Here is a 27,374-nt window from a genome sequence, read left to right on the forward strand (position 1 = left end):
GTGCGAAAATATTCGTGGCAGCTGTCTCATTGTCATTTTAAACGAGGGACGGGTGGTTAAGTCAATAAATATTCTGTTGAATTCTTACTTGCAATACAGAATGCACCCAACCACCCCTCCCTTGGTATTGAAACTATTCACACGCGAGTTCCTTACCTGTCTGCCTTTTATCTGGTTTTCAAAACTGCGCTTCTTCGACGAGCTACGACGGCGGCTCTTTTTGGACTGGCTACGCTTCTTCTAAAATGGTTTAAACAAGTGAGATTGTAAATTAAATCAATTTTTTTCTGTTGCGTTTTGCGACTTGCGAGATATGATTTTAGGCTAACCGCCGGATGTGGACGGACGTCATATCCGGTCAATAAAGGGTCAAGGAGAGTGCATGCATATACGGTTGTTCTGGACTTCTAGAAACATCTTGTTGTGGTTTAGTCAATTAAATCCGAACTTAATTTAGGAATGCAGAATACCGCTCGTTCCTCCGTTCATGAGGACATAAATATTCCCAGACGTTTCAAACGTGCTAAAACATACAAACGCTGATATTAGATGTACCTAAAAATGCTTTTGTGAAATAGTTTTTGGCGCATAACCCTACGGCTACGTTGGATCCATGGTTGGATACTCAAATATTGACACACCCAATGGACGACGTCTTTTAAACTAAAATTGACATGTTGTGTCTAAATTGATTTTTCGTTTACTAAAGATCAGATGTATTCATATTCTAAGTTTTTTTGGGGTGGCTAAGGACTTTATAACAAGTACTGGAACTAAAGTTCAAGGCCGCCTACTTGACGCCTTCAAAAAACTTTGACATTGTTTCATATGCTAGTCTATATAGCTAATCCTACAGTAAAGATCCGCAGCTTATCTAGCCTCAAATGACGCAACTCGTTGAGGTTGAATAGTAAGCGTAGTTAGGATTGATACCTAAGTTAAAGTAAGTCAGTATTCGTTACATTAGTACTGCCAAGTAAATGCAGCATTCCTTCAAAGTCAAAGGCATGTTCAGCGTTCTGCTTGAAAGCGGAGGCGTATTATGCATGCATTTTTCTTTTAATTTGCTAGCTTTTCTTGCACATATAACAGAAGAACGTTTTCTTACTAAACTACGTCAATGTTCTGGTCAAGGACACATTTTCAGCAGGTTATTCCATCTAATCATATACTGTGCACCATGGAAATTTACCACTATATATCTTTCTTCCAAAAAAATCGAATAGACTACAAAATATTTCTTGTCAACATTATCTGAAGCAGTTTCCGTGACCGTGAGCATTCAAGTGAGTTCCGGACATGCCTATCAAAAAAACTTTTCTGGTGAATGTCCAACCACAAACACGACACTCTAAAATTCTTGTGGTGGCACATGTTGTGTCATATCAAGAAATATCGTATCAAGAAATATTATATGATGTCCCTAGATGAAGGAGGTACTGGCTTTTCCTATTCCGCATTCCAGACATGCTCTCATCGTGAGCTGGACGGTTTCCACTGTTTTTGTGGCCGACCGTTCAAGTTTAGATCTGATTCATCTGACTTTATTTGTACATAGATGGTTTTCACCCGCGTCTACGTCCGCCGTGGTGTACGCCCCGAAACGAAAATCTATAAATTTCATTGTCTGATAATTAACAGTGAAACTTTGAAATTGTACACCAACATGGGCGCTTTGACGTCATGTTGGGGCCACCTATATATGTTAAGAAGACAACAATTTCCCTAAAGTGGTGATATCGACTGTGAATTTAAAAAAAAATACTAGTGATGCTCCAAGAGACTGAATATAGAGCGTTACTATTTATGGATTTTTATGCATTTAACCATATAACCATCTATGTTCAATAATGAATATTAAATCTGAATGACTGCCATGCATAGAAATCTAGCTAAAAGGTCGATCAATATAGCGGCGAACGGAGTGACTCGGAATTTTCTATGCCAGGTTTTCCATAATTCCATCTGCTCTCTCTATTTTTTTATGCGAGGTATATTTGTTTGAAAGGTTAGATTAGGTACTCATCGGAGAGCCTGTTCAGCACCTGGATAAGTATTTCAATAATTCATGATGAATGAATGGATGAAAATGTAAAAAGAAAGGGTTTCGTGTACATCTCGTTTCAACTCATGACTCTTCAGGCTACTAGAGTCTAGTCTAGACTTACAACTCTTGAAAATTAGATTTTCAGTTCTGGAAACACAACTCCACCCTCATTTACTTCACCCTCATCATGCACGATATACGCGTCATGCATGCAATGTGATGACGCAAAGGATGTAACACCACAGTATCAGATTATTGTGTTAACGTGCGGTAGAGATGATAGAAATATATATTATCGATAAAGAATGCATCGTTTCAGTGCGACGCAATTTGTCTCGATTAATCAACTTGGTCTGATGAAACTATACCAATTTGTACTAATTACTTTGTTTTTGTCGTTTAGCCGATCAAAACTGTCCTTCTTTTAGAACTTTATAGTAGTAAAGGGTTATAAGGTTCTGCTTATTTTGTTGTGTGACCAACAATCCTATACTCTGTGTATAATACAGTGATGATATTTCCCTTGGTGTCACTGGTATTATCGACATGCAGCGTCGTTGTCGCCTTCTATATTCGGTGCAGTTTAATGCATGTGTATGACGGAGACCAACACGCCAATATAGACAGCAGAGTGCGCTGTCTTAAAGATCCTAGCAGGGCCCTTCTGTAAAGATTCGAAATGCAGATTTTTTTCGAAATCTTTTGCGTTCTTAAGACATTGAAATGTCAATATTTTAACACAAAACTGCTATCAATGTGAGACCTGTGTGTAAAAATAGATAGAACGATAACTTAATATATATGCAATGTAAAATGTTAAAATTATAGCTTAAAATCACATGATTTCAGAGATTCCTCAAAAACTAAAGATTTTTTTTATGCAGTAAATTTCTTCGAACGCATATTCCAAAAAGATACACGAGAAGTCGGTAAAATGCCAACCACAACTTGTCTGGTAGTCTGATAAAACTATTCGCAACTCTATGGCTTATATAATTTTCTCGATTGCCTGCAAAATCTATCAATCTTTTGTTGACAAGTGACGTGAATAACTTAATTCGACCATGTTGTGCAACAGTGAATTTAAATATTTTCCACTGTCAGACAATCAGTCTAAAACATACAGAAATCAGTTTCATATAAGATAAAAACTTATAAAATTAATTAAAATTATTATCTGCCTTGGCACAATGCTCTATTTTTTCAATCTGTTTTTTCATACAAATGTATATTTATGAGGCGGCAATTAAGTTAACTTGTTTCATCACAAAAATAAATAATCCTGGGGCGTGGAACGTTACGAGATTGCAAATATTTGTCAATTGTAATCCGAGAGCACTACATACACCGGTCAAAAATCGAGATTGCATGCATCAAGGCAATGTAAAACCATTATAAACACAATGAGCCACTGGCATCTGTGCGTTACAAGGGCAATACCCCGAACACATTATATTAGTGTCGAAATCTCATGCACTGACGAAACGACCCCAGCACCGTTTGTGGTAAGTATATATTTTTACAATCTTATATAAACTCATAAGATAATCAGTCCTATTATAAATTACACAGCTTAGTATACTTATCTAACGTCGAAAGAAACACGAGTGCACAATAAATATTTACTCTTTTATTCATAACAAAAAGAAACCTTCTGTATCAATACTGTAACCCTAGGTCATCGCGACATCAATTATTTGTAACAATGACATGATAACTTGACCTAAATTACATGTTTTTAGAAATGGACGTATTTTAAATCAAATAATGAAATACGAAGCAATGATTTTGAATAGATGCTAGAAGCGACTGGAATTATTGAAAGGAAAAGGCGTTTCATTGAACCGACACCTTTCTGTGAGTTGCATATGTTTTGGAACAGGCGTTAACGGCGAATCAGATTGCATAAACACTAACAATTAGTGGCAATTATAACGTAATTGCCCAAAAATGGTATTACGTAAATATTCTGTAACTGTATTCTGTCTGTATTTTCTATACATGATTCTACATCTTAGGGGGATCAAATTAACTCAAGCTGCGCCTGCTCTGGTCTGCTGGTTTTATATTTACATCGGAGAAATAACGAGAAGGGAAGGAATTTAATTATCATGCAGGGTCACGTAATTGAACATATATCAAACTATTTCAAAAGACTTCCCGCGTATTATAAGCCGGCTATCGTTTTACAGCCGCTGCCTGCCAACGTTTTAAGCAGCGTAGCAAATGCTAACCCCCAGTGCGTGGACCAGCAGCATGCATAGCGTTTTTCACGAATATAAAAATCGGAAGAAATTAAATCCGGGTGGGGGAAGTATGCCGAAACATCGCGGGTAGTTCACATGCGCAGTCACATAGGGCGGGAAATCATTAAACTAAAAGTAATGACTAATGTCACACGAAACTTTCAACATCAACTCGCAACGCGACAATAAGCAAAAATCTAAACAACAGTGTTGTGTGGAATAAAAACTGTTTATAAACTTTCAGCTTGCTTCCAAAACAATTTCTGTGTTACAAACTAGTTTATATATATATATAATATATATATATATATATATATATATAATATATTATATATATATATATATATATATATAATATATATATATTATATATATATCATATTCGACGCGTAACCTTTTTCAAAACATTGTTGCGTTACGAGTTGATGTTGAAAGTTGTTTCGCGTGTAAGCGTGGATAGTCCATGGTGTAACATTACCCTAAGTCTGTTTCAAAATTAGGGATGGTCTGGCATATATATATATATATATATATATATATACATATATATATATATATATATATATATATATATATATATATCATATTCGACGCGTAACCTTTTTCAAAACATTGTTGCGTTACGAGTTGATGTTGAAAGTTGTTTCGTGTAAGCGTGGATAGTCCATGGTGTAACATTACCCTAAGTCTGTTTCAAAATTGGGGATGGTCTGGCATGCTGACCCTTGCTGCAATTATTTAGGTGCGGTTTTAAAGGTCGGTGGAAATTCACCAAGAAAGTACATTTTGTATTTTTGAGTAGTTCTGTCACTTGCCTCATATAACCCGACCCAGAATATTAACAATGTTGAAAGAATCGTTTACATTCATGTCCAGGCGCACTCTATCATTCCCCTTTGCCGCTTATTTAGCATGCAACTAATGTTTTCCGTCCGGTGATTTTATCGTGCGTTAATCGTATAATTTGATCAATTTACGTCACAGTATGTAAACGAGCTAGGAATACCACACCCACTTGTTTTCATGAATGTTTTAATCCCATTTCACATAAAAAGTGCTTCTTGAATACTTAACATTTAGTCGCCAAAGGCGATGTGATTACAAGTCAATATTGACTGAGCGGAAGTTTTAGTGTAAATTTCGAGGTGTTTACGAATGCGAATCAACAACAATTTCATAAAAATTCATAATTACTTCAAATTTCTTATTTGAAAGGCAATGCCTTGTACCCAGGACAAGACCGCGGCCCGCAATTGGACCGGTCAAATTTAAAGTTTAAATTAGGCACGATTTTAGGAAACTTTTTGTTCAATTAAATGAATTAAGTATATGAAATGAACAATATGACATATTAGTTTAAGTTACCCAGTACCATACTTCCAAGACAATGGTTTAAATCCACAATATTCAACTTACAGCGCTTTTTTGCGGTAAAGGTCCATCGAACTCGTCCACACGTGTTGCCACCAATATGGATGGAGGATCCTCTTCACTTGAAGACATTCTTTTCCTACTGAGCGAGAAATGGATTTAATTTATCAATATACTAAGCTGACAGTATATCTTTATTATCAAGAAGAGGTGATTGATAAACATGGAAAGATCGAGGAACATTCTCTGGTAAAAAATACAAACGTTTTCTATATTGAGTTATCTTTTACCTGCAATATACTTTCTAGTAAAATGTTACTTAGCTAGCTTAAAAAAGCGACGTGCTTCACTTCTACCAAACATAGCAAGATTTTCCCTACGTGTCAGAAGTTAAGGGCAGATCTTACTCTATTTGGACTAACAATGATGTCCAATTCAGTCGACGTCCTTTGACTGAATCAATAAGACAAGACTCTTAATATTGATAGCTTTAAAATCCGTAATCATTAAACAAGTTTGTTTGGTTATATATCTATCTGCATTTAATGTAACAATGGATGAATTAAACGAATGCATGGCTTCACTAGACCTTTCAACAAATCTTTGTAATGTCAGGGAGCGTTTTGTATTAAGTTTTCTTATCCAGTAGACGGTTGCCTTTTAACAGAGATAACTAATATAAGTCCGTTTAGCTTTTATAGTGAATGATACTTATGTTTAAAGAACAGGGAATATAGTCTAGAATGGATAAGAAATTTGAAGGAATTATGTTTCCAACTATAATAACACTCATAACTAGCGTTTTATGTTCGAGGTAGCATACATACTACTCTTATTAACATTTATTGTCTAGCCGCATGAAACTAGTTTTTTACTTATGAATCAACTAGGCCATTTCTTACTTATGAATCAACTCAATAGCTAACTCTTCCAAATAATTCAGATTTAGTTTCAAGCTTTGTTACTTGATCGAGAACAACATATTGCATGAACTATATAGGCAATAAAGCGACAAACTTTGCAGGTACCAAACGGTAGTGTAGTTATACTTTTGAAATAATTTACTGACACACATTAAACTCTATTATTTCCGCATATACCGCTGATATTTGTTTTATTTATACATATTTGCAACATTTTAACACATCATACCTTTAATTAACGACTTAATTGCAGCGAACAATTGATTCTGGTTTAGCTTGTAAATTTTCATTCATTTCTTTCCCCCAGCACATTGTCAAAGCGTCAATTGCTTGCAAGCTAATTTAAATAACAAAATCATATATTTTATCCAGCCAATGAGAAAATGCTCCAAGCAAAACAAACAGTTGCATTATTGGCCAGCTGAATATTTCGATGATTTAACAGTGTTGCTCATACCGATTGCATAATTACGTTGAACCGAATTATATTCATGATGTAAAAACGATGTAAAAATATTTTAGAATTAAATACACCCAAGCTCTTTTCAGGCGACTGTATTTGCCCGTTTTTAACAACACCGAAGCTCTGTAGCAATGACGCCGATTACTTAAGTTTCGACATTTTTCTGCCCATATTTTAAAAGCATTTACATTTTGATATGGTTGGTCGTCTTGACGAACTATATTCCTTCGAGTACTTTTACATATTACAGCTTCTTGACATATACACATACATGTAGTGAGTTATTGTAGTGACTTTGGTAGTTTGGTACCCTAAATGCCTCTCGCAGCAACGAACCACTTTCCTTGGTCCAAATTTTTTGTATACTAGCGCGTTTGAAGCCTAAACTTTAAACCCAAAAAGGTAACTGCGCACAGCGTATGTCATCGGCAAATGGTCCAAGACTATTTTCACGGTTTTGATCTCAAATAGCATTTCCAAAAACGCGCAATTTCTAACGAAAGTATTATCCCCAAGAGGCAGACTGAACTAATCGCATCTCTGCAATCAATATTTCCATGGTGGAGTATGCCCGTGAACACCCTGAGCCATCTTGAATAAATACAGCCTGGCCACGCCATTGGCAGTTTGGCATTGCTTGCAATGTATCGAAATTTTTTACGGTATGAATTTAGCAAGTTTAGCGGGCCATAGGTGGCACTTTCCAGTTTTATGACTTTTATCCAAACTAATATTATACCGGTGAGCCAACATGAAATTAAGATTATTTATTTTAAAAAAATTACTGCCTCTTATTGGCTAATAACCATGTGAGAATGTCATATCCACCGAGTGACGTCATAAACTTAGATGGATAGGACTTTTTTGTGGTACGTGTGTATCCACTGGATGTGTCATCCACTGGATGTGTCATCCACTGGTGACCCACTGGTGTAGTGTAGTCTTACTAGTCTAACTATTCGTATCCCACGTTATGACGTCACACGAAGAACGAAGACATCAAGTCCAAAACGGCCTAAAAGGGAATATTATGAAACAACAAGGGCGTAGGAAGCATCCAGAGGTTGGGGGGCACCAGCTTCTAGGGGCACTTTTGGTTAATAAAAATGACGGTTAAAATAGTTAATAAAAGGACGGTTTGATTCAGGGAGCGCCGACCGCAGAGCATTTTTCGTTAGGGCATGCTCCCCCGAGAAAATTTTGAGATATAGGGTTAGGGCATGCTCCCCCGAGAAAATTTTGAGATATAGGTCTCTGAAATGGCCGCAAATCCCTCTCAATTTAAGGATTATTGGGAAATAGTAGATACTTTTTTGTTTCTTTTCGCTTCCCAAAAAGGCATTTTTTTTCACAAAAAGGGCACTTTTAGTCTCTTGAAAAATCTTGGGGGGGCACGTGCACCCAGTGCCCCCCCCCCTTCCTACGCCACTGTGAAACAACACAAATGCGAGCAAAGTTATAGCGATTATTGAATTTGATTTCACATGATATGAAGTACATCATGCTTATAGCGACAAACTTCGGATTTATAATTCTTCAGCTAAAAATCGATTTGTGAGATTCGTGTAAAAACTTTTTCATCGGGTAATCAAACAATAAAAAAGGTTTGACTATTTTTCAACCAGCAGCATAGTGGTAAAAAAAATACCAATTAATACTAGGTCAGGTATATATTCAATATAATTCAGGTAACCTATGTTAAAATAGGAGTGAAAGCTCTAAACTACAAGTGCCAATTGCAGTAATTCAACATAATATGAATAATTAGGTGGAATATGCTACAGAATTTCTTAATAGTTTCTCTTCTAAAGTTTCGAGAATGCAAACCTTGCCTAAATTAAGATGCATTAACTTATATCTCCCTAAATGCAGTATTGTTTATTGCTTTAGTTTTGTAACATGCCCTAAAGGGCAACAATTCCATTATAGACAGTCCAAACAATCATCTTCCCATCTTTTTCCTTTGCAATTAATGTCAACGTTGTCAAGTGCAAATAATGTTTAAGGCTGTAAAACTGTTGTAGCTCAAAACGTGGGTGTCCACACTGACAAGAAGCATGATTGAATGATGTATCTGAGGACAAGAGTGGCTCGATATTGACATTAGCCAAAACCATTTTACCAGTACACCCAATGCTAGCCATGTCATCTTGAATTGCCAAGTCACAAGACTCTGGGTGTTGAGATTCATCCCATAATTGCTTTTCTGATTTATCTTCTTTTATTTCTACATTCATTTGTGATTTTTGAAAATCAAACACAAGGTGATTAAAAAATTCTGTTGAGCAGTTATTTGCTAGTTTATCTGCTGCATCGTCAGTGCCATCCTTCATAAAACAGACACATACTTCACCTCGTTGAAAAGTCAGAGGAGTGTTCAACTTTGATACAAGTGTACAACATGATCCATAGTTGGCTTCTTCTTCCATTGTGTTAAAATATTTGCCAACAATGTCCTTATACAAGCGTTCATTGTCATCATCAAATATTTCATCCAATTCAGAATCCTCGGCCTGAAATAGTGCATTATTGTTGTCTGCACACACAAGTAAAAAGTGGATAACTTGATTAATTGAAAAATTTCTATCAACTTCACCATAAAATGGCAAAAGATTGTCATAATAGACTCCAGTCTTTCTCCTGGCTGACTCACCATAACCATCATCGCTACTACTATTATCATCATCACCATCATCATCATCACCATCATCACCATCATCATCACCATCATCATCACCAGTATCATCAGCATCACCAGTATCATCAGCATCACCAGTATCATCAGCATCAACACTATGATGATTAATATTATCATTGATACTATCATTGTTATCACAAGCACCAATATCATTGGAATCATCACCATAATCAATATACTCATCACTACTAAGATTGCTACTATCGTCATCCTGTAATGTTATATGGACCATACTTTTTGTATGAAAGCTATCAGAAAGGCCCACTCCAGTAAACTCTGCTCCATGCTTCAACAACATATAATCCCTATCAACACTGGCTTCAAAATCTTTTTTGGGATCTCTTCTTGTTGGATCTTGTTGTCTGACATTGTAAACTGATCCATAACATCTCCGACCATAGAACACATCAGTAAGAAGCATTTCTAGGGCAACAATACAAACTTCTTGAGTATCAGGATTATATCTAACTGTGTAGACATTATCTTGTGGTGAATGGCCAAGAAGAAAGAATGTGTACATTGCAGCTACACGACAGCAGTCTACCATTTTTTCTTTAAAGAATTCTGCATCTGGAAACTCAAATGAAGTTATCACTCCCTTTTGATATCGGATCTTTGGTAAGAAACCAACATTGGATTTCAATAAATTAACAGCAGAGTTCCTTCGTCTTTGTTCCCAAGTGGCCATAACTAAACTCAACTCTGGGTATGCATACACAACATTTTGTACATCATATACTGATAGAAAATCAAAGAGATGTACCCATACTTCTGAAGGAAATTGGGTGTAACCACTAGTGTTAATGCTATCATTTGGTGTTCCACTGGTTGTAATGGGGTAGCAATAACGAATTGACAATGCTTTCTCATAGAGATCACTTGCCACATTAAAATTTCCATCTAATTCTTGCTGCTGTGCTTGTCTGAAGTAACTCAAGCATGTCATGTAATCTTTCTTCTCCAGCTCTGTCACAGCAAATCCAAATTCCTTTACACTGCGTTTCACAACCACATCTGTTTTCAAGATGTATTTTGAGCCATTGCAGACTGGTAGAGCTTCATGCAAAATGTTCTGACTGCTTAACACTGCATGTCCAACTTTTGGGACAATTTGCACACATTTGTACCCTTTGTTCAGTCCACCATGCAACTTGATTTCCTGTTCAATTGTCTCCCCTTTAGAGCAAACTGTTGAATCTTTTGGAAAGTAAAAACAAGTTTCACCACCCTTGAAATTCTCATTGAGATAAATCAGCAAAGTCATTATCGAACGCTCATCACCATTGGGACAGAATTGGGCATCCTTATGTGGACCAAAAAAACCCTTTGTTTTTCCTGAATATTTGTTGACTCTCATTGCTTCATTCAATCCATCCAGATCCCAAACTCCTCTGGTCACATCAAAACCAAGTGGCTGTATGGAAACTCCTTTATCTTTGATTTCATCAAATAACACCTGGTTAATACTTTGCCAAAGATTTTCTGCCAAGACCTTGTCCAGTGCTAATAATCTCAAACTACTCCTCTGCCTGCCAAATCGATATTTATCACTGATATCTTCGAACAGACAATTTTCTGTATTCCTGATTATTTCAGCACATTCATTTGAAGACAGAACATTGCCAAGTTCAACAAGAAATTGTTCATTGTCAAAGATCGTCAACTCTGTTTTGGGAGAATCTTTTGGCAAAGCCTTTGCAGAAAATTTTGGCAACAGTGAAGTTTTTATGCTGTGATCGGTGGTCTTTAAAGACAGTCTGCCCGTATATTCTCGCCTTAACACACGAGTAGAAGCCATGATTAAATTACGCTTGATTCTCAATATAAAATACCATCCATTCCATCAATGCACGAGTTTTTAGTTTTATAAATGAAACCAACAAAGAGTTTTAAGTTTGCTCCACTGCAATGGATCCGAAAATAACTTCAAATAGTCTTGTTTATGTTGTGCGATTGTACAAAAATTATACAACCTGAACAACCTGTGAAAAAATCTATGGGCGGTTCACAGCGCTCGCTTGCAAGGCCTGGGACCAGGCTGTGCTCACTGCTCAGCGGGAAAGGACTGGGGCAACTGGGCTGTCGAATAGAATTAAACCATTTCACATTTGATGAGGTAATGGATACAACTTGATACCATTGAACTCAAAAGTTCTTTTTGAAAGTTGAATTATACTTTATACAGCCTCGTACCCAGGCGCTTTAATAGTAAAAAATTATGTTGCATTCAGTTATTGTATAGAAGTGAGCTAAAAAAAACGTGAGCGCGCGGGGGTGCTTGGGGTGGTTTTGACAAATTTAGCTTCCTCGCTAAACAAAACCACCCCAAGCACCCTTGCGCGCTTGCTTTTTTCAGCTGAAAGTTTTTATATGCTGGAATCTCGGGAAACATCAGAAGAAACGGCTCACTGCAAACTGGAGAATGTCTTTTTTATAAAACTAAGATTCTTGCAAAGCCCCCCGCAGTCATTTCTTTCAGGGGAAATTATCCTTCACACCTCCCTGGAAGGCATGGCTCCAATAGCTCTAGATATACTCGATTAAAAAAAGCAGAATAGTATAACTAATGGTAGATGAATAGATAGTCATCATCAGGAAGTCGAAACGTTGAACCTTATTCGGAGTTGTGGTTCCCGCAATTATGACTGAATAGATAGATTACAATAGACAACACCAGATGACGGTAGATATGACATTAGATCACAATACCGTTCTCTAGCTGTAAAAGATTATGCAAAACATTGCAAACTTGAAAAACATTGACCGCAGAACATTACATAAGCGCATAGGGTGATAGAGACCTCCTGTAGTTATGCGGAACGAAAATCATTGCCATTGAACTTATTTGTCTTTCGCCGGTGTTTGCCCTTCTATTTACTTTTGCATTAAATGAGCTTTATTATATTTGCTATACACTGCAAAAATTCAAGTTTATATCCGTTGAAATTCAAACCTTTATCCGGCAACATTGGACAACAAACTAACGAACAATAACTATTTTTGTTCTGACTCTTGGTAGTGTACGAGATGATATATTGAACCTTGAAGGATTTCGTCTACATATTCTAGGTAAAAATGCCAAGGTTTCTAAGCCTTAAGTCTTATCTAACGACAAATCGTTCCAATATCAACAAACAAGATACAACGAAATTTCGCCGTTCTCGTTTGAGCGAGCGCGAGATTTTACGAGAGAATGTAGCAGACAAACTGAAATGTCCGTTGTGTTTTTGTGTACCGTGTTTTATTGGGGTTGCTGTTATGTTGGTGTTTATTGTTTTGTATGTTACAGTTCCACATCAAAGAGGTAAGCCATAAGGAAATATTTTATAGAACAAATATTAGTAGTTTATGCGATGGTAGCAGGTGGTGCACATGCTTTCTGGCCGGTTTCTTGATCCTGGTAACACGAATTTGGTCGCTATAACCATCATTGAAAGAAAGAAAGGAAGGGTATTGTTCATTTATTCGGTATATCTGCATGCATGTTTTTTTATCCAAGCCCAAGGGACACCAGAACAGCAAGGAAAGGTCACACATGCAGAGTCTGAAACGGAACATCAGTGATTTGACTAGAATAGCAAATGTTGGTAGGCGTGCCCGACAAACATTTACATATTTCTGATGACTCATTTCTGATGACTGCAGGTTTGAACTTTGAGAAGACCGAGTGTACCGTTCAAAAAGTTGACATATTAAAGAAAGGAAGTTGCAGCTTAAAGACAGAGCGGTTTTCTCCGTGTTATCAAATCATGGTATACTGAATATATACACATTTTATGGCCTATCCCAATTCCCAAATTTAGTGTTGATTTCTTGATGATTTTCTTCGTTCGAAAAATGCCATGTAGGTCAAATACAACACGACAACCAAAGGGATAAAGTTGTCTGTTTTAATGGAAAACGAACAAACACTTTTTCACTGTGCCAAGGTAATGTGTTTGTGCCTTTTAAAAACTTGCATGCAGTTTAATGGTAATTTACAAATGACATGTTTTTTTTTCTCAAATCTCTTTATATAGTGTTCATATACTTTTGAAAAAGGAAGTTTATTTACCAAAACCAAGTGTTCAAGTTCTCGAAGTTGTCTGGAAAAATATCACGAGAAATATGGAAGAGTAAGTGAATGGCCAGTTTTGTATTATATAAGCATGCAGTCAGCAGGTGGGACTCTTTAAAGCCATGTAGGCATGAACCTACCTAACTGCATGCTGAATTCTGACACATTAACTAAATTTATTCTCATCTGTATACTAAAAACCTTATCATCTGGATTATTTTCTTCGTCTAGATAGGTGAAAAATATGCATGTTTTTATGATCCAGAATACACAGAGGACGTGTTTAGAGAATACAAGGTGAGACCTATATATATATATAGGCTCTTATAAAGGCTTTACAGCAAAATGCAAAGTTCTGTGCATAGGGAGCCCAACAAACAAGGTTGATTCGTAAGGTATACGGCATGCATTGTAACAGCCATTAAATATACGCTGATAGTCTGATACAAAGACCAATTATAACCTTACGATTAAACAATCTTGCATGCTGGGCTGCCTATGGCCTCGGAACAGGTATGGTAGCAATTATCATTGGTGAGAAAGTCTGACCCGCTGACGCTAAACAGAATCTTCGGCCTATTTTTTAGTTACATATTTATTTGACTCTTCCTCAGACACGGCTAATTTATCGAATAGCAATAAATTGTTTACATAATTGTATGGTTTACACGGTCACGGTGGTGAAAAGATGCTGACATTATGTACACATTTCAGATTTCTCGTTCAGAAGCAATCTATCAAACATTGCTGCCTGCATTGTTCATCTTCCTTTTCATTTTGGCATTTCTCTTTGTACAGTGGGACGAACGAAAAAGACGGTAAGGTTTGTCAGCAGAAAACACACGTACGATCCGTCAATCGACATACGATGCATTTTATTATGCTTTTCAGTGTACTTGTTTCTTTAATATTTCTACTGTGAAACTTTGGTAACTATTTCTACTGTGAAATATGGTACTAAAATGAAATGCGAAGTTGAAGATTATAGCAATTTCGAAATAGATTTCTTCTTCACACTATTCCTAGGTTTTTTTCCGTATTTCAAGATCAGAAAGAAATAGCAGCCGTTGACTGCATACTCAATATAAAGTAAATTGTATTATGTATGTATTTATTCACGCGAGGGTATTCATGTAACATTATTTACCGTTAATCAGAAAACTAAACGAAGAAATTCAACGACAAAAACCACATCACATAACCGGCACTCGCCGTCACAAAACGGATATCCCATCATGCTCTACGGATAGCTCTGAGACTCCCTCATCCACAGGCTCCACAGCAGCGATGTACAGAGTCCGAAAAAGGAAGATGCCTTGCACGAAATCCCACACGTTGTACACGCGGGACATGGAAGACGTCATTATGGAAGAGAAGCCAATATCACCTGTGACACACTCGAATACGACACCTGACTTGTTCATGCAAGTCAACGTGAACAAACTTAAAACTCAGTGTGCATGTGACGGTCATGTATCGCTAGAGAATCACTTTGAGTTGAGTCGCGAGAAAGAGAACTTCAGGCCTGTTATGGCAAGTCAACATTATTATCACAATCAGCTGCAGAGATCACGAAGAGCTTTGAGATACCTGCCTGAATCGGTGGTATAAAATGTGAGCCGTTGAACTTTTCAGGTGCAAACACATTCTGATAGCAACTATGGTTTGTCACCCTAGGTTTTTCACGAATTGCTGCCGCACTTCTATGTGTATAAGAAGCAAATAATGAGCATGATTTCAAATCATTATTTAATTAGTAAAGAACCATACATTTTTTAACATCCCTATTCACATCTCACTTATAAAAACAAAACCTACCAGCGAGACGCTCCCTCTAGCTAATTCTACTCTTCCAAAAACACTGAACAACTTTCGGAATTTTATGAGCGGCATTTTGTAAAGTTCACCTATTTCATAATGTACAATTTCAAAAATAATATCAATGTCATATATGATTACAATTAAATAACTTGTACAAACTTGATAAGTTTGAAATATTGTATGTAACAAATCCTAAATACTCCCAGTTTAAGCCCTGTAATCGTATGTAGTAAACGCTATATTTACAGTGATAGCCTCGTTGTGATTTTTGGCAAATGGTCCGGACTCAATGTAACGGCTGATTGAAAGACAATGGCCGTCCAAAATTGGTACTTTTTTCACCTCACCGACAACTTTGAGCGACAACATTTTCAATCAACCCTTCAAATTTTAAATTTCAAATTGTGCTTTTTCATTATTCATTTTTCGAACATCTAGCCTCCGGTGAGCTTTCATTGTGTCGATATACTTCCGCACACACGATGATTTCTTAGAAAACACGGACTCTAGATAACGCTACCCGATTATACCGTCTGCGATTGCTAACGTCTTGTTACAATACATAATACAAAAATAGCAGCTATTTCTCGAAACTACTTTTTTGCACTAATATAACTTTTTCAATATTCTTGCGGTCATAAAAGATTTTAATCGAGGTAAACGTGAGACCTGTCGGCCATTATAATGAGCCCTGATGATCATTCGTAACTGTCAGTTTTACTGACTTTCCTGGGCAGTAGGCATAAATATATGTTTCAGTCTTTAATGTGTATCTTAACATTACAGACACCATGCAGGGTGATATAGGAAAGAGTGGTATGGTAAGAGAAAGGAAGATAGCGATCATTTGAACACTTCGGATAGAGATGTTAAGATACACGTTACAGTATCGCTGAGCAATACAACACGGAGGGTCACTATTCGCTGTTTTGACTGCTGTCATCTTGGGATGAGCCAATTATGCCAAATGCAAAGGATACAAGCATTGCCAGAAGAAAAAAGAATACGGGAAGTAGGAAATATTTCTAAATGAAAGAGAATGGAAAAATACTGAATAAGTAATAAATAATTGGTATTGTAAATTCTCGAACTGGATAACTCTTTCATCCCTGGGCTAGGTTTACTTCAGTAAAGGATAGTTTCCGCTCATGCGCAGATAACCCCAGGGTAAGCCGTAAGGACAGCCAAGCAAAGTTCACTTGCATAAAGTAAATTTCTTTGGGGAATTTAAAGATTTGAAGGTTATTTCTCACCAGTCTCGAGTTTTGCTCATCAAGAACATCGATTCTTTTTGCGCTATCTTTATTTTGAGAAAGATCTTCTACAGCATTTGTTACATGCTCTTGCGAAACCTACAATATAAATTAAGTTTATTAAAAAATAATAAAAATTACCACCGGACATAGTGCAAACAACCACTTCCATTTTTCAAGAGTTTATATTGTGATTAAACACACAGTCTCGTCTATACTGCAGACTATATACAGAAAAACGGCATTATTATATTAACCATATAACTTCATGTCAAAATAAATTTCCCACCTGTCTGGAAACAACGTTGGTCGAGCTGTTTTTGTGATTGAATTGAGTAGGGTCACGTTTCTCTCTTTCAGATGTTAGACGCTTTTTCTCCTTTTTCGACCTAGAAATAGCAGATCGAATGGTTACAAAATAAAAATCGATGGTTTCAAATTAAACACAATCTAACTGAAAACGTGTCGTGAGAAAGTTGTTAGGATTTCACATAACCGTATCCTGGAGTTTTATTATCATCGTGATTCCATAAAAAGTCTTTCAAGCAGACACAAACATCAAACCTTATTGAAGAACACTAGTCACTAACTGTATAAAAATATACGAGACCAAGGCAATTACCATTTCAATTCGCTTTCCAATGTCTGTACTTTTTGAAGCAGAAATTTGTTTTCTTCTTGTAACGTTCTCAGTTTAACTGCAATTACACATGATTAAAGTAGTTATATGCACATGCACAAAATCTCACCAGATCACCAAGGTCTTATTTACGTGAACTATGTTGCACATTTATCTCAATGTTGGGAGGGATTGTAAGCTAAATCTGGTTAAACTAACGCTGCGGCTTACTTTCTTCCGGGGGTGGCCGAATGCGAAACAAACGAGACCAGGGTAAAACAGGCGTGGTTAAACCACCCTGAAAGCATCGTTTCCCCCTCTTATAATCAAGTCATAGTAGATAAAGTATAGCTGTCCCACATTCTGTACCTTTATTTTTCGATGCTTTCTCAGCGCTAATTGCCGCCTGTTTCTGCATGTGTTTCGCTGTGCTCTTTGCTGACTCTGCAACACGATGTTCAGTGGTCTTCTCGAGTTCAGTCAGACTTCTACTTCGTGTAAGCTCCTCCATTTGTTCTGAAATATGATGACAATTCATGCCTGCTGCAAACAAAACCAAAAAATAACAAGGCCCGGCAATTAACTTACGGTGTAACTGGGCGATGGTTTCCTCGCGACCTCGAGCAGTTTCCTGTTCTTCCAGCAACTTGTCTAAAAAGATATTGACTACATTTAGTGTACATTCCGAATCTGCAATCTGCAATATCAGACTGTCGATGTTAGAGACAATATGAAGAAGCAGCAATCGTTTACCCCGAAGAGCAAAAATTTCTTGTTTAACTTCAGATGCTTTGCTTTCAGCTGTTCGTAGTTGATCTAACATATTTGGAAAATTAAAGTTACTGGAGAGTGTACAATTACTTTCCTTCTTTCGCAAACACTGTTATAGCTACTACACGTATATCACTTTGTTACTCCATAGCCTACGTTCTCTCACCTCGAAGCTCTTCTATGGTCTGTTCCCCTGAATCATTTTGACCATCTGACAATGCTAAAGAAACACAAAATTATCACAAACTTTTGACAGAAACACAAAGTACAAAATTAGCTGCCATTTACAATATAAAGAGGTAAAGACGTTCCTGTTTATCTCCAAGATGCAGGATGATGCAGTAGACTTAGTCGACATACCTGTAATTGTGTAATTGCGACTGGAAACTAGTTCTTTGTAACAAGCCATCTCATCTGGAATAGAAACTAATCTGTAACACCGGCAAATGATTTGCACAAGCACGTAAGACAATAAAGCCTGCTTGTTTACATGTCATATAACACATCAACACCTGTTAATTAATGCCTTTGACATCAACAAAATATTTAATATATGAGCGCCTTAGGACTATAATAGCTAAGAGACAATACCCTTAATAAACTGTATATGTCGCATACACTTCAGCAAAATCAGTTCTGCAAGATTTGGAAAAAAGGTTTACTATGTTCTCTCGAGGAAAATGTTGAAAAAATCCCAGAGAAATTAACATACCACTTCTTCGACCTTCATTATCATTTGAATGACCCAATGGTAGTTCTTCCCTGTCCGGTTTGCCACTGTATCGGCAGAGTTGATTTTTAATATTTTGAAGCTCAGCTGCAAGGGAAATCGATCACTTACTTCACTCACGAGCGTAGCCATTGTTTACAATCGATAATTATTCCTTACCTTCTAAGTCATCCAGCATATCGACGTCGTAATTTGTGTTTGTTTCGGCATCTAGAACGTAACGTGAATGACAAACTCAATTTGAGTACATCGACATCTCGGCTCAAAACAGACGTACGTTTTGCCGCCTCAAAATTTACGGATAAGAAGGCTGCGAATAATCTCAAATTTCTCTCCGTCCTAGTGATGTGATAAACAAAAGACAGGAGACTGTGCCTTCAGAACGATCACGTGCACTCAACACTCATTGTATAGCCAATTTTGGTAAGAGCTTAAAAGCTCATAATCTTACCACTGATTGAAGAATGGCTCTTTAACTCAGTAATAGCGAGTGAGCGTTTAGACGACGTCGTTATAATCAAGCTATAATGTTTGTTAATTTATACTATAAACTTCACATGGTCAAAGACATACACATAGGTATAATACTCACATTCCAAATGATTTGAAAGTTCTGTATTGCATTCATGACTTTCTTTATTTACTGAAACGAAACCACAGGTAAATTAGAAGGCCCGTATTTTATGTATTGCTCTGCATTTTACCATATTATACTGAACTTTATATACTCCTAGTATCTGCACTGTAATATACATTGCAATTCTTCCTTTCTTACCAATAAGACTGTTGCTGTGATCGGAATTATCCAGATTATCGATTGCTTTTAGATGACAAGACATTAATTGCTCTAGAATATACAAGACAAGCCTTGATCACAATATTGCTAGAATCACACAACTTTCAGAAAACCTCATGGAACCCTCATATTGATCACATTCTTATAAAGGTCGACTCTCGTCGCCACGCATTAAGGCAATTGAAGAAATCTCGTCTATTGTTCATTAATTCGATTCTGTTCGGAGTAAGCATTCTCCACTTCAATAGTCAGGTTTAACTAGTTTGCAAAGGCAAACTTGATTGAGTCTTGCAGTGAGTTCAGAAGCGGGCTTTACGGATTATATTACCGGCGCCTCCATATATGAGGAGGCTCTTATGTGAGCAATTAAGATCACTTGCAGGTCGTAGATGTTCAGCATGCCAAGAATATATATATTAGTGAGTGAAATCCTTCGACTATGGTTATAATTCTCTTTATGCTATATGTCTGAATGTATTTATGATCTAAGATAGTATAACAAAGCCATCTACAGCTGACAGAGGTAACCATTTGAAAATTTTTTTACTGTAAATGTATTTTATTTCTTAGGTGGCTTGATATTGTGGTTGTCATACTTAATCTAGCGATATAGGGTAGTATTATTTCTATAGGTGGCTTGATATTATAGTTGTTATACTTAATCTAGCAATATAGGCTGTTACATGATTTGTAAATATTTTACCGTGTAATTCAGAGTCGGCTGCGAAACGGCTTTTTAAAGCAACTATTTCTATTAACATTAACCAATTATTTTTACACAGAATTTAGTGAAGTAACACCCGGTGAGGAATAGTAATACAAACTAGAGTTAGACATGAGACTAGTTACAGCAATTTGCACCTCTTACCCGGGGTGCAGTAACTGGTGAAGTGCAAAGGAAGGTGGGAGATATAGGTTGGAGATAACATCCTAACCCCCATTACGACAATAACCCCCCTGAACCCTCCAAGGGGGGTTTCTGGTCCACCTGGTGTCAAGGGATACACCCCAAACTTTATGAAAGGAGAGAAAGGCATTCTGTTGGATCAAATATTTAACAATACCTTCTAATTCCCCAATCTCTTCTTGAACATATTTTAGATCCTGCTCAGAGTTCGATAGTTCATCTATACAAGTAAAACGCTCATATATCACCTTGAACACGTCACGCAGGAAACGAGCACGAAACACATTTTTTTAAAAAAATTTACTAACTTTTCAAAGAAGGTAGTTCTGTCTCGTCATCTTTGTTCTCGTATTCATCGAGCTTGCCTGGAGCATACAATCATGATTAACATAAGAAGCGCATGAGTAAACAGCAGGGTATTCTTAAGATGGGTTATCAAAAATAAGGAAACTTCATGTAAGAATTTCTTAGGAAGGTCTAAGGATCTTCATCTAAACCAATTTTATGAATTCTTGTGGTGAAACACTGGATATACATACTAACCTTTAAGTCGATTGACATTTTCTTGTTTCGTTTTCGATTCGTCATGTAATCGTTGTAGTTTTTCTTGATATAGAAAAAGAGTACATGAAACATACCGTATAGACTAAAAGGTTATACAGACCGGTTGAAAGACTGGACTACCTTTTAGAACTTGTATCGTTTCTTCGACCAGCGATACATCGTCCGAGTTTTCTAAGATGACATTTACACATTATAAGAGGGGGAACAACCTACCACAATATATATAACCACATGACACTTTTAACAACATTGGCAAATCATTCAAGGCTCGATGTCAAGAAGCTATGCACAAGAGACCCTATCTCCCCCCCCCTGTTTTTACACTAATAACTGCAATCCACGATGTTTTTAACAGAGCAGCACTGGCCAGTTAACGAACAACTTTTTACTCTGTACCTTTGTTAACATTTTGTTTGTGGTTTTGATGAACCTTTTTCTTCGACATTTCTTCGGTCCGTTTCTCCATTTGAGCTACAATTAAAATGATATATAACTTAATTACATTTGACCGAGTCATTCAGTAAACTCTTCCTCTACAGCGGTTTCCATGGACATGCACTCCACCATGCCCAGGAACAGCCAAGCAGACTGCAGTTCATATTGCGAAACCCTGCGAAACAGAGCGGCTCAAAAAAGATCGCTGTTGAGACTCACCGCGCATTGCAACCAGCTGTTCTTTTCGAAAATCACATTCTGCTTGCAGTGATTCCAACTATATACAGGAAGGGAGAAGAAACAATCAACAAACATTTAAAGATGCTGAAAACGCGACCAAAATTGAACATAATGAAGCTTTTAAGCTTATAATAAATACATATTTACAACCAGAGAACGTTTTTAACAGCTTCATTATAATCATGCAACGATTCCTTTGCACTTCTTGCGAATTTGTCATTTGAAAAACCTACCCGAGAAATATATTCTTGTTCTTTCTTAGATGCGACATTCAGCTTTTCATTAGTACTTTCACGCTCTTTATTCATCTAGAAAAAAAAGAAAACGCGGCTCTTGTGAATATTGTTATATTTAAAACAAGAGTCCCGGTCTTTGCAAGAAGTTGGAAATATGAATATTACCTGCTCATCAGCGGCGGCATGTCTTCGTTCGGACTTTTCTAGTTGTTCTCTCAGAGTTTTCATTTCTTCCAGCCTCTAGTGAAAGTGAAATTGAAAAAAAAACTCACGATGGTGCGAAATAACTAACGATCATTACATTGATTTTATAACACGATATTCCTCGTATGCTAAACAAGAGACAGAAGTGTTTATGATATGGGTCTCGGCAACATGAAATACCGACTTTGTACAGTATGTAGAATAAAGAGTTAGTCCCGACATCTAAGTACATGTCGCAGAATGAAATACAATCATACAGAACGTATTAATCAAAAGATGCGGCGGACCCCTGCCATTTTGTTCTCTTCCAAAAAATACGAAACTTGTTTTCGCAATGAGATGCGCATCGAAATTTAAGCCAAAGTTATAAACACAATAATAATAATAAATTATAAACACAAGTAAAAAGTAACTCGAAACAACATTGTAGATTTATACAATATGCGTTTTGACTAGCTTGCAGTCGTCATGGTATATATTACAGTTTACATCCAGCTATTTTCATTTGTTTCCTTTTACACTTTATGTATTACCTGCGCATGTTTTGCAGCCAAATCTTCCAGTTCCTCCTGAGCTCTTTCATAAAGAGATTGATAATGACTACATTCGTCTTCAGCATTGCTGTACGATTTCTGCAAATTACACATGCAGGTGGTGACTTCAGTTGGTTTTATAAAAAATTTCCTTTTGTATGCTTAAATAAATGCACTTATTCAGGTTACAACTTACAATAGGTACCCTAATAGGAACCAGGCAGTAAGAAAATTATGTTCAAAGTAGCTATATAAATAATAAAACTCATAATCATAATGTTTATGATCATAGCAATGCACCAAACATTGGAAGATTAATCAAACAAGTGTTGTTGACAAATTATTTTAAGAATACCATTCCTAATCATAAACAATATAGCCATGCACCAAACATTTGGATTAACAATTAGAGCTTGATGAAATAAGAAAACAGAACAGAATCTTGCTGAAATTGTGTTTTTAATGATGCTTCTCCTTACTAGCAACTCTATCTGTTCAACAATAAAATCAGCAACAGCACATGTCACATGTTATGTTTGACAAGTGATTACTTACTTCAAGCTGTGAAATTTTCTCAATTGCTTTCAACTTTTCCTCAGTTATTCTCCGTAGTCCTTCCTGAAAGAGGTAATATCATCAAGATATAGTCATGAATGTTGGTAAAATGAATTATGAACAACTTTGGTAAAAATGATCGGGAAAGTTTCTTACTTTCGCAGCCATTTCATATTTGTTCTTGTCATCATGGAGTCTTGAAATTTCTTGTTTTAACTCATCTTCTGTACAGTTCTAAACACACAAAAATGACATGTCAAGAAACACTGTTTTAGGCCTGGGATAATCCTAGTAAGTAGTGGTGGATATATACCGGAGTGCATGAAAGCTTGCACTTTTGCAAACATTGGTCAACAGTGAGAGATTTAAAAATAATAAAAACATCCTGCTTTAATTGCCACTTCATTACTGTAATCAAATGTAACAAAATATTACTGCATGTGGCTTATAACTGCAGTCGACAACATTTTGCTACTGGTGCTCCTTTATTTATATTTCCTATGCTTGCCACTCACACAGCACCCCAAATTTACCCAATAAGTATTTGTTGTCAGACAGACAATATACAAGTTGTAACTAAGACTATTTAAGTATGCATGAATTTGACTAAACCAACCACTTAAGTTACCTACCTTTGTGACAACATCTAAGTGGTTTTCAAGAGTCTCCAATCTTGTTAAGAGTTTATCCTCTTGAATGATGCTCTGATATAATGACAAATATGAGATTGTATTGGTTCAAATATTTAAATCTGACACCAAAACAAGATATTCAAAGAAATGAATAACTGCTGCACAGGATTATCAGACAGTAAAGTACAATTTAGTGAAAATAACCTCAAAAGTCTCCCCAGTGGTGGTTTGTGCATCAGCAATGATCCGCTGTAGTGTCACTATTTTATTTTCAAGGATTTGTTCACGATGTAAAGCATCCTATAAAAATTATTGCAAAAGACATATGCTAACAATCTTATCACAATGTGAATGGGGAAACCTTTTATAGAGTTCTAGAAAATTGTTATAGATACGGAAAATTATGAAAGATTTGATCAAAATAGCAGGAAGGTGGAAGGTTCCAATGTACTTATATTACTGTTGCTAAGAAATATTTGAAAATATCTTACAGGAAATGTTTGTCTTTGAAATAAGCCTACAATTGCACTGAGATGTTTCAACTTTGAGAATGCATGTGTACACCTATATTGCATTGGTATCTATGAATAATCGAATCCAAGCTTGGCAACTACAATTTATGTTTCAAAATAAGCCATTTTGCAAGGAAGAAAAACAGATGATCTACCATTGTCATGTTGGCCTTTTCCATAACGTAATTAAGGCACTAATACTGTGATAATGTAACATTAATTGTCCAGATGTCGTAAATAGTAACAGTTCTTACCTGGATGTACTGTGAAAGCTGCCAGAGTTCATATGACTGAACAACTCCACCACCTGTCTATATTAATAATAGCAATTCATCCAATTATTACATGTCATACCAGCACAACAAAGTAAATTAAACAGTATAATCAATATCTATTTTCTAAACTGATGCATTTAAGCCAATATAATTTTAACAGAGATTAATAGGATTAATCAACAGGATTACCTGCTAATCATTGTCACATGAAAGGAATCATCAGCAAGTATTCATAAATATAAGTCATGTATATAATAGAACATACCCCTGAGGGTGAACCTGGAGTAGCTTCACTACCATCAGGACCAAATAGTGTCAAGGTGGCTATTATACACCCATGGGTTACTAAAAAAAGACTCTATGTTAAACATCATAGTAATTAAACACTGAAAATAACGCATATAACTTGTATAATCTCTGCATATAATTACACTGTACCTGCTCCTCGTTTAGAATTTTCAACAACTTCTACTCCAAACTGCACAATATCACCAGAAAATATTTCCTTTGGATCACTTTCTTCGGCGCCTTTGCTGAGACGAACATTGTTTATGAATGTGCCATTACTACTCTTTGTATCTTGCAGAAAGAACTATAAAATGAGAGCAGAAAAATTCAAAAAGCCAATCACTTTTTCAAAGTTACAGATTAGCCAAGTTTCAGTGGCATAGCCAGCCTGACAATTTAGTCATGCTATGCTAATATTTTGGTGTTCATTGACTGTGAAAACAATGAATTTCTAAAGAAATGAATAATGATAACATAAAATTTGCATAGCATGACTAAATCGTCAAGCTGGCTATGCCACTGCCAAGTTCAAGCACTTGAATTTATCGCTACTTTTTGGAAACTTCATACATTCCAGCATTTGAACATTTGCAAGTTCCCAAACAAGTTTGCAAACTCAGGAACAACTTCAGAATATTTGGCAGAATGTAATTATCTGTCCAGTTAAATAACTTAAGCAATTGATCACAAATGGTCAGATCTTACATTATATACTAAAACAGAAATCTGCCAAGCCTAATTTTTCCAAACTTCATATTGAGTGAAGCAAGTATATTTTGTGCTTGCATTCATCATTTTTTCATTAATATTTTCAACATTTACTGCTAGTGTACTGTATTAAACAGTGGGGGAGTTAGGGGGAGGGGGTGTAGTGTGAATTGGCTTTCTAGTTTCCTCTTATAGTAGTATAAAAAACAACACGTTTTCTAATAGCTTGATGTCTTCGTCCAATTATGGATTTAATATGTACTGTACAGATATCCACCTTGAGTGTATTTCCTTTTATAAAAACAGCAATTAAAGATATACACCCGATGTTTTGCCCAAACCTGCTTTATAAACACACAGCACCATTATTATGAAATAATGCCAAACAATCGTTAATATCAGTCTACTCGCAATATCTCTACTACATCGAATTTTGAAGCAACATTTCGCCTAATACGAAAGTTCCGAGTTATCAGTACTTAACCGTGACCAAATAATTCGCTAATTTTGACAGTTCAATAACCAAACTGTCAATTATTTAGTCCATTTTCAACCACGAATTCCAAAATTATTTTTAGCTGAATCTATATTATAAATCGCCAAAATTTAACTACATAAGAACAAAAAAAATCTATAGGTTCGTTGTTCATTTAAGTGACAAGAATTAAGAAGGATAATAGACAATATAAACTTGTTTATAGTATTGTAATTTTATACCCGTCTTTTCTAGTAAATATTAAATTTTGAACTTTAATCGAAATCTTTCTTAGTTGCGAACTTTGTGTTGTGCATTATACAGAGAATATTCAAAATTCTAATGGTATCTAAAGGTATGCAAATTGTCTAACCTTTCCTCCCTCATACCAAATGATAGCATGATTTCTTGACAAAACTTTGCAGTCGAAAATAAGATTGTTGGCGGCAGATTTAACCTTCGCCACGGAACGGCCGATCTTTACGGACTCTGTGAGTTGAATTCGCCTTTCTTGAAAGTCCTGCGAGTTTGGACGAGGGGTGAATATCGCCACAGCCATCGCTTTCTTGTCATTTTTGCATCTTATATCCGTTTCAAACTGCCATTTTGCATAAATATTGGGCAATAAACAACAAGAAGTGGCTCGACGGATAAATATGGCGCCCGCTTCGTCAAATAGGGGACAATTTCTCATACGCTAGATGGACGCTTTCGGAAAACTTCGACAGTTACTACTCTCTAAGTGAGGTGCACTGGAACCTGGGTACGAGGTAATATCACTGGACTAATGACTGGATTGTGGAAGAGGTTGTGGACACTGGACATAGTATCTATGTTAATAGTTTATAGTATTAAAAGGTCACCAAATAGCAGGAAAACAATTGGAAGGACGAAATTAAAATACAACACTCAAGCAATCTACTTCAGCCATCTAAAAAAACTCTCCTGTCTCTTTTCTATAATGGAGACATGAAAACAAGGCGTCTGTAAGATATAGAGTAATACAACTAAGCTA

The 27,374-nt window shown here is 36.3% G+C and overlaps 2 protein-coding genes and 1 long non-coding RNA gene across 3 annotated transcripts; 1 reads left to right on the top strand and 2 right to left on the bottom strand.

Annotated features, from left to right (window-relative positions):
• Window positions 1-155: 155 nt before the first annotated feature.
• Window positions 156-6,951, bottom strand: LOC114530652. The gene is made up of 3 exons (XR_003687776.1): window positions 6,817-6,951; window positions 5,710-5,806; window positions 156-240 (listed from the first exon to the last, which is right to left on the bottom strand). It is a non-coding gene; the product is annotated as an uncharacterized LOC114530652 (long non-coding RNA).
• Window positions 6,952-12,723: 5,772 nt separating this feature from the next.
• On the top strand, window positions 12,724-15,580 carry LOC114530610. Its single transcript, XM_028552199.1, has 7 exons — window positions 12,724-13,052; window positions 13,394-13,500; window positions 13,597-13,677; window positions 13,768-13,863; window positions 14,037-14,102; window positions 14,520-14,623; window positions 14,963-15,580. Exons 1-7 carry the CDS (start codon window positions 12,824-12,826, stop codon window positions 15,414-15,416), a joined length of 1,137 nt encoding a protein of 378 aa, XP_028408000.1. The 5' UTR covers window positions 12,724-12,823; the 3' UTR covers window positions 15,417-15,580.
• Window positions 15,568-27,041, bottom strand: LOC114530609 (sarcolemmal membrane-associated protein-like). The gene is made up of 31 exons (XM_028552198.1): window positions 26,733-27,041; window positions 25,327-25,480; window positions 25,154-25,233; window positions 24,868-24,924; window positions 24,306-24,401; window positions 24,102-24,173; window positions 23,626-23,703; window positions 23,470-23,532; window positions 22,915-23,013; window positions 22,343-22,417; window positions 22,175-22,249; window positions 21,921-21,978; window positions 21,663-21,737; window positions 21,387-21,437; window positions 21,246-21,308; window positions 21,011-21,067; window positions 20,860-20,922; window positions 19,775-19,846; window positions 19,592-19,642; window positions 19,159-19,209; window positions 18,982-19,086; window positions 18,861-18,905; window positions 18,630-18,683; window positions 18,436-18,489; window positions 18,252-18,314; window positions 18,087-18,149; window positions 17,868-18,014; window positions 17,502-17,577; window positions 17,169-17,268; window positions 16,880-16,978; window positions 15,568-16,651 (listed from the first exon to the last, which is right to left on the bottom strand). Exons 1-31 carry the CDS (start codon window positions 26,916-26,918, stop codon window positions 16,544-16,546), a joined length of 2,490 nt encoding a protein of 829 aa, XP_028407999.1. The 5' UTR covers window positions 26,919-27,041; the 3' UTR covers window positions 15,568-16,543.
• Between the last annotated feature and the right edge of the window lie 333 nt (window positions 27,042-27,374).

This window comes from Dendronephthya gigantea, unplaced genomic scaffold (assembly GCF_004324835.1).
Source record: "Dendronephthya gigantea isolate DGI-Jeju-01 unplaced genomic scaffold, DenGig_1.0 000064F, whole genome shotgun sequence".
Classification (NCBI taxonomy): Eukaryota; Metazoa; Cnidaria; class Anthozoa; order Malacalcyonacea; family Nephtheidae; genus Dendronephthya; species Dendronephthya gigantea.

What these genes read in the sequence shown, in the direction of transcription:
- LOC114530610 (XM_028552199.1), top strand. Translation starts at nt 12,824, where the DNA reads ATGCCAAGGTTTCTAAGCCTTAAGTCTTATCTAACGACAAATCGTTCC. An exon ending in CACTTTTTCACTGTGCCAAG is followed by an intron (nt 13,678 to 13,767) that starts GTAATGTGTTTG and finishes CTCTTTATATAG; the next exon opens with TGTTCATATACTTTTGAAAA. An exon ending in TGGGACGAACGAAAAAGACG is followed by an intron (nt 14,624 to 14,962) that starts GTAAGGTTTGTC and finishes ACCGTTAATCAG; the next exon opens with AAAACTAAACGAAGAAATTC.
- LOC114530609 (XM_028552198.1), bottom strand. Translation starts at nt 26,918, where the DNA reads ATGGCTGTGGCGATATTCACCCCTCGTCCAAACTCGCAGGACTTTCAA. An exon ending in ACAGCTGGTTGCAATGCGCG is followed by an intron (nt 21,738 to 21,920) that starts GTGAGTCTCAAC and finishes TTTTAATTGTAG; the next exon opens with CTCAAATGGAGAAACGGACC. An exon ending in ACATATACAGTTTATTAAGG is followed by an intron (nt 18,684 to 18,860) that starts GTATTGTCTCTT and finishes TTTCTATTCCAG; the next exon opens with ATGAGATGGCTTGTTACAAA.